We start from the raw sequence: 7,690 nt of genomic DNA, 5'->3' as shown, positions 1-7,690 counted from the left end.
AGGCAGAGAGAAAAAATAGGAGAAGAAATCTGGGGAGAACAAGGACATCAGGGGCCAGTCACCTAGCTACCCAGGCAAACAGGGAGTAAGGGTGAAAGTAAGAAAGACAAAAGCCCAAAGGCAAAAGGTAGATGTGTTAATTTAGGAAAAGCTGGTTTGACAAGCAAAGTTCACGCCGAGCATCACCTATGCATAAGGCTCTATGTGAGATTTATTTGGGAGCTGGGTGGCGGGGCCTCCAAGAGAGTAAAAAACAAAAGAGTAAGAGTGAAAAGCAACAGACAACACTTCGGCATTCTAACATAGTGTCTGAAAAAAAGAAAATCCAACAACAAAGCCTAAAGCAGATAACTAAAACAAAAGAGGGCCCAACTTTTTTTTGCATAATAAAGAGTAATATTAAAATCAGATGTGGTTGAAGAAACTGGTATTGGGCTGGAAGTGGTGATGCACACCTTTAATCCAGTACTTAGGAGCAGAAAGATCTTTGTGAGTTCAAGGCCAGCCTGGTCTACATAGCCAGGGCCGCACAGAGAAACCCTGTCTTGAAAACAGCAAGGACAACAAGAGGAAGAAAACACATGTCTCAGAGGTTTATGAGGGTTTAAGTCTCTTAACCTCTGTGTTTTCCCAACAGCGAGCTCTGTTTCTACTTACAGTGACTTCCAAAGTTTCCCTTTTTGCTGAGTTTCCATTGCCATGGAAGACTCAGGGAAGGAGAAGCCAATGTGTTTGTCAGACTGAGAGTCATTCATTAGCAGAAGTTTAGAGAAGACTCATTCCAGAAAGATCCTAAAGAATGATTCTCATAGTATCATGTTTCAAGGCACATGGGAAAGCCTGTCTTTCTGCTGGATCTTTGGGTCTCAACTCTGCCCCTGAACCCCTCATTCCTACACACCTGGGTGCACGGTGGCTGCTGCTTGTCTCTCCCCGTCTGAAGGGTCTGGTCTTTGCTCCAGAAATGTCACCAGGTGTGGCTTAGAGACAGCAAGACCTGTTTGTAGTGAAAAGGGAACGAGATTGAGTGTTCTTTTGGTTGGAATTGACATGTCCCTTACAGTACATGGCATATACGGAAAGATATTATGTAATAAATGTTTGCAGAATTTCAGTTCCTTAAATGTCTTCTAACAGGTTCATCATTACAATATGTAAAAAAAACCTCACATTCAGATTCTATGTTTTATTTAATAGGAAAAAATTTAATTCTGAATTGTGAAACATTTTAATTAACAAGAGTACTCAATGTCTCAGGCCATTGAATTTCTAGCAGTTTCACTCAAGTGAAGGAAACATATCCAACACAGAAAGGTTAAATGAAAAAGGAGAAAAATGGGGCTGGGGAGATGGCTCAGTGGTTAAGAGCATTGTCTGCTCTTCCAAAGGTACTGAGTTCAATACCCAGCAACCACATGGTGGCTCACAACCATATGTAATGAGGTCTGGTGCCCTCTTTTGGCCTGCATAAATGTTTGAGTGTGTCAGATCTTAAAAGTACAGAGAGTGGAGCTCTTAATTGGATGCTGGGAATTGAATCCCAGTCCTGTAGAAGAGCAGCCAGCGCTCTTAATCACTGGCTCATCTCTTCAACCCCGAAACTATTGTTTTTTTAAACCCAACAACTTTATTTCATGCACATTGGTATAACGATGTCAGATTCTCTTGAACTGGAGCCACAGACAGCAGCAAGCTGCCATGTGGTTGCTGGGAATTGAACCCGGGACCTCTGGAGGAGCAGTCAGTGCTCTTAACAACTGAGCCATATCACCAGCGCCCTACCCCGAAACTATTCTTAATACAGCAATCTCCGAAATTCTTCAGAAAACAAAGGATATGATTCCTGCTGTTGAGATGCTCCCAATAGATACTGAACAGATGAAGTAAGCTACAAGTTGATGGTGAAATAAGAAGTCACTATAGAGGAGATGCTCACCCAGGAATTCAAGGTGGCTGTAATTCTCCAGCATCACGTCCCTGTACAGATTCCACTGAGCAGGCTCCAGACACTCCCTCTCTTCTGGAGAGAACTCGATGGCCACATCCCAGAAGGACAACATTTCCTGAAATAAAGATCAATGAATGATACCACGCTTTAATTAAAGCCATTGATAATATAAATAAATACCGAGATGCATTGAGCTTGATAGTTCTCCTGTCAACTTGACATTAGTTGGGGTCATTTGAGGAAAACAAAACCTAATGGAGAAAATGCCTCTCTAAGACATTTCTATAGGAAGCCTAGAGGATATCTTCTTATATCTAGCTGTATATGAGACAGCACAGCCCACTATGGGTGGTGCCCACCATGACCAGGAAGTCCTTTATGGTACAGAAAAGCAGACTGGGCAANAAAAAAAAAACCCATATTCAGCTTCTATGTTTTACTTAATGGGAAAAAAAATTAATTCTGAATTGTGAAACATTTAATTAACAAGAGTACTCAATGTCTCAGGCCATTGAATTTCTAGCAGTTTCACTCAAGTGCAGGAAACATATCCAACACAGAAAGGTTAAATGAAAAAGGAGAAAAATGGGGATGGGGAGATGGCTCAGTGGTTAAGAGCATTGTCTGCTCTTCCAAAGGTACTGAGTTCAATACCCAGCAACCACATGGTGGCTCACAACCATATGTAATGAGGTCTGGTGCCCTCTTCTGGCTGGGAATTGAATCCCAGTCCTCTACAAGAGCAGCCAGTGCTCTTAACCACTGGCTCATCTCTTCAGCCCCGAAACTATTCTTAATACAGCAATCTCCCAAATTCTTCAGAAAACAAAGGATATGATTCCTGCTGTTGAGATGCTCCCAATAGATACTGTACAGATGGAGTAAGCTACAAGTTGATGGTGAAATAAGAAGTCACAATAGAGGAGATGCTCACCCAGGAATTCAAGGTGGCTGTAATTCTCCAGCATCACATCCCTGTACAGATTCCACTGAACAGGCTCCAGACATTCCCTCTCTTCTGGAGAGAACTCGATGGCTACATCCCAGAAGGACAACATTTCCTGAAATAAAGATCAATGAATGATACCACGCTTTAATTAAAGCCATTGATAATATAAATAAATACCGAGATGNCACATCCCAGAAGGACAACATTTCCTGAAATAAAGATCAATGAATGATACCACGCTTTAATTAAAGCCATTGATAATATAAATAAATACCGAGATGCATTGAGCTTGATAGTTCTCCTGTCAACTTGACATTAGCTGGGGTCATTTGAGGGAAACAAAACCTAATGGAGAAAATGCCTCTCTAAGACATTTCTATAGGAAGCCTAGAGGATATCTTCTTATATCTAGCTGTATATGAGACAGCACAGCCCACTATGGGTGGTGCCCACCATGACCAGGAAGTCCTTTATGGTACAGAAAAGCAGACTGGGCAAGTCAGTAAGCAGTGTTCTGTGGCCTCTGCTCCAGTAGTTGCCTCAGGTTCCTGCCTTGACCTCCCTCAGTGATGGACTGTTACCTGAAGCTGCAGCCTAAAATAAAACCTTGCTTCTCCCAGCTTTCCTTCATCATGATCTTTACCACAGGTGTCAGGCCCCGGGCATCTCCCTCTGTCTGTCTCCTACATTTCTTCTCTTACTTGCTCTGTCTGCCCCAAAGTCCCACCTGTATCCCCTGCCTAGCTATTGGCCATTTAGGTTTTTTTTAGACAAATCTGTGCCTTAGGTAGACAAAGTAAACATAGGTAAACACCACATCTTTACATAAACAAATAATCCACAAACAAGTGGAAAATCTCTTTACAAAGTTAAACCAATATTCCCAAACAAGGACATCCAAGTGTTGGCTTCCTGATGTCACTAGACAATGGAAAAAAACCACCACTCCTCCAACTTACGTGCCTTCTGATTCTTTACACTGAACATGGCTGCATCTTACATGAGTTACAATGCATCTCAGTAAACAGAGCAATGACATCAGGTTGGTCACCTTTGCTAGAAATCACTTCCAATTCCACCAGTGCTGCCACGATTGGCAAGTGTATTTCTTCTCTGAACAATTACTAAATAAAATACACAGATGTCGTTTTTCACTCTTCTAATTGCAACTTCTCTCCTGTGCCCCAACTCTCCGTCTCAAATATGAGGTGCATTCCTCTCAAATTATTGTTACATACACACAGTACAAAACTGCATATAACTATATTTAACTTAATTATGAATGGCCTATTCTGTTCACTGTTGCCTGTGTGTATGTTTTGGGCACTGACCACTTGTTACTGGATGAATAGTAAGTGGGCTCATCCCCGTGGAAGACTAGTTCTCCCTACATTAGCAGTCCTTATGTGCCTATACCTCCGTGTGGAGAGCAGATGCCCAGTGTAGGGGGTCTTGTGCCATTGTTCAGGGTTTGTTCAAGCAGTCATATAGTTGGGGTATCATGGGAGCAGCTTCCCTTCCCTTTCTAGAAGGCACAACCTCACACCTTCCTGGACACCTGACTCTCATAATCAATATGTTCCCTCTAAAGAGATATTCCCTAACCTTATGTGCAGGAATTGCGGTGTCGAGTATCTACTGGGTCAGGGCAGCGCACGACAATAGTTCTCTTCACTTTGTAAGTTTTTGTATTTTTCTGTAATGCTCTCTGCATTGCAGCGAGGAAGGTCCTTGCAGAGAAGTGACAGCTACGCTTACTTCAACGTAGATCTGAGGATGAGAGTTCAGAATGCAGCTAGGGATGATGGGGGTTCAGTGGCGTTGGTACACTCTCCTGTACGGTTTAAGACCTAACGTGATCAGAGACATCTCCTAAGCATTGCCTTAGTTCTTCTGTCCCCTGTAAATCCCATTGGCAGCTGCTGCTAATGCCAAGATGTGGGAGACACTGGGGCACCTTTAGGGATGAGGCCACACTGTTCATAGTTGTTCCAGAGATAGAACAGCTAAGCAGGGCTATTTATTGCTTCTCTCCCTTGGAGCTCACAAAGCACCTTCCAGTACTAAGAAAATTCACCCTTAGGCAGGAGACCTTCAGGCCAGGCCCAGCTCCAATTCCCTGAGTCTTGTGTCTGAAATGTGTGGTGGTTTCACCACAGGGAGGGGGCAGGAGCCTATCATAACAAAACTTTAGGGGCAACTGAAACTTATCTGCCATAAAGAATGACTACATAGCAGGGCAGTGATAGTGTACACCTTTAAGCCCAGCACTTGGGAGGAGGAGGCAGGCAGACCTCAGAGAGTTGGAGCACAGCCTGAACTGTTTGCTACACAGAGAAACCCTGTATTACAAACAAACAAACAAACAAACAAACAAACAAATAAAGGCTACATAGAAAATTATCTTTAAGTAAAGAGCAGAGATGAAATTCAGTGAAGGGCCAGCAAATCTTTAAGACACAGGCAGAATGAAGCAATCTGGTAATTAAAACACCCAGTATTTCTCAAGGAAAAGAAATTGCACTGCTTTGAAAGCTTCTTTGTAGCGAGTGCAGAATGTTATCACTTCTAGAAGTGAAAAATTTGACCCCAGGCTTTTCTAACCAAGGCAGTGGTTCTTAACACGTGAGGCAGGACCTCTTTGGAAACTTTCATCTCCAAAAATATTTGCATTACAATAAACAACCTTAGCAAAATTACAGTTCTGAAGTAGCAAGGGAAATAATTTTATGGTTAGGGGTTACCACAATATGAGGAACTGTATTAAAGGGTCACAGCATTAGGAAAGGTAAGACTGCAGAACTACAGTGTTACAGAAGAGAGGAAAAAAATGCCCGGAGGTGGTGGCACACGCCTTTAATCTTAGCACTCAGGAGGATCGCTGTGAGTTTGAGGCCAGTCTGGTCTACAAGAGCTAGCTCCAGGACAGGCTCCAAAACTACAGAGAAACCCTGTCTCAAAAAACAACAACAAAGAAAGAGAGAGGGAGGGAGGGAGGGCCAGAAAGAGGGAGAGAGGCAGAGAAGAAGCAACACAGAGAGAGGGAGGGAGGGAGGGAGGGAGAGAGGGAGGGAGAGAGGGAGGGAGGGAGGGAGAAAGCGTACTAAAGAGCAAGAGCCCAGAGAAGACGAAGGTGGAAACATTCACCTCTGAGAGAAACTGACAAGCTCCCCAAAGCAGAAGTAACTGTAGGAATCACTCACCATATTGCCCTGCACAGCTGCCACAATTCTAAGTAGAGAAGTGTCTGCCATATAGGATCTGCCATGGAAACATGAATTACACAGTTATAGTTTTAGTCTCAAAATAAAAATCATATGCTTTGCAATACACATTAGATGTCTAGATGTATTTGTGGATTTTAATAGTCTGTCCATACATTGTTTCTGAGTCTTCTTAAAGCAATAGTGTCTGGAGATTATCCAATATAGATTTGGGTCATGGACTCTCACAGATCTGACTTAATTCCATCTAGAGACCACAAAGGAGCCAATGGAACACAGATCTGAAAAGAGGTGGCCATGCACCAGACACACCTTTCATCTCAGAAATGTTGCTTCATTCCATAATGTCTATGGAGGACACTAGAGCAGACACTTTTTTTTTGTTGTTTTGTTTTGTTTTGTTTGAGACAGGGTTTCTCTGCAGCTTTGGAGCCTGTCCTGGAACTAGCTCTTGTAGACCAGGCTGGCCTCAAACACAGAGATCTGCCTGCCTCTGCCTCCCAAGTTCTGGGATTAAAGGCGTGTGCAGACACTTTTATAACCAGGGTTGACAGTGTAATAAAAACCTGTGCTGCTCAGTTATGTTCTTTGTATCTGTTTGCTCCTGTTCAAATCTTTTGCAATGTCTCTCTCCATGGCCTCTGACATAATCATATAGATCAACAGGCACCCAGCACCTCCGCTCTAGAGTTTTCCAGAGATGACGTGTCTAACACAGCACTAGTCATACATGCTGTAAAGACAAGTAACTTCTTCCCTCACAATGACATTAGAATACAATGAGAGACGCTGAGGAGGAAAGACACAGGACTGTCAGCAAGGGGAACTGGACTGGATCTGTGGAAGAGCAGGACCCACTGTTAGCAGTTTGCTTTACTGCTTGGCTACGCGGTGCCCCATGTGAAGGACAGTGCAGGAAGTGGTTTTGTTCTGGCTCACTGTAAGAAGCCTCTGCTCCCAGTGGAACCTCTGCTGTAAGGACAGGGTAGCTGCAGCTGCAGAAAAAGACCCAGGAAGGTAACCACAGAAGTCACACCAGTCAAGAACTGCAGAAGGGAAATTAAGAAATAATGGGAGGAGCAAACTGGAAGAAAATAGAGAAGACCGGAAAGCTGCATCAGGTCATGACAGCAGCTAACACAGATTAATATCCAGAAAGAATAAACATTCAGTGGCTGGAGAGATGGCACAGCATTTAAGAGCACTGGTTGCTCTTCCAGATATTCTGAGTTCAATTCCCAGCAAGCACCTGGTGGCTCACTACCATACTTAATGAGTTCTGGTGCCCTCTTCTGTCCTGCGAACATATGTCCAGACAGAACACAGTATACAAATATATAAATAAGAAGCCAGCCTGGCCTACAAGAGCTAGTTCCAGGACATGCTCCAAAGCTACAGAGAAACCCGTTCTCAAAACAAAACAAAAAACCAACCAACCAACCAAACAAAACATATATATAAATAAATCTCAAAAAAAGGAATAAATATGTTAAAAAATGGAGAAATATTCAAACAACACAAAGTGAATACTCGCTCACAGGATAAATGCAAATAAGTATGTAATCCCTA

The 7,690-nt window shown here is 43.0% G+C and overlaps 2 protein-coding genes across 4 annotated transcripts in view; one reads left to right on the top strand and one right to left on the bottom strand.

Moving 5' to 3' along the window:
- Nucleotides 1-7,690, top strand: part of LOC126503279 (zinc finger protein 58-like) — a 151,352-nt gene that overhangs the window by 108,977 nt on the left and 34,685 nt on the right. The gene's annotated exons all lie outside the window — the stretch shown is intronic.
- LOC126503225 (zinc finger protein 58-like) lies at nt 894-6,151 on the bottom strand. Its single transcript, XM_050144774.1, has 3 exons — nt 6,101-6,151; nt 1,937-2,063; nt 894-997 (listed from the first exon to the last, which is right to left on the bottom strand). The coding sequence occupies exons 1-3, from the start codon at nt 6,149-6,151 to the stop codon at nt 894-896; spliced, it is 282 nt and encodes a 93-aa protein (XP_050000731.1).

This window comes from Alexandromys fortis, unplaced genomic scaffold (genome assembly GCF_014885135.2).
Source record: "Alexandromys fortis isolate MF-2015 unplaced genomic scaffold, M_Fortis_MF-2015_v1.1 scaffold_52, whole genome shotgun sequence".
Lineage (NCBI taxonomy): Eukaryota > Metazoa > Chordata > Mammalia > Rodentia > Cricetidae > Alexandromys > Alexandromys fortis.
The sequence above is the reverse complement of the archived record's forward strand: the minus strand, read 5'-3'. Positions and strand labels throughout refer to the sequence as shown.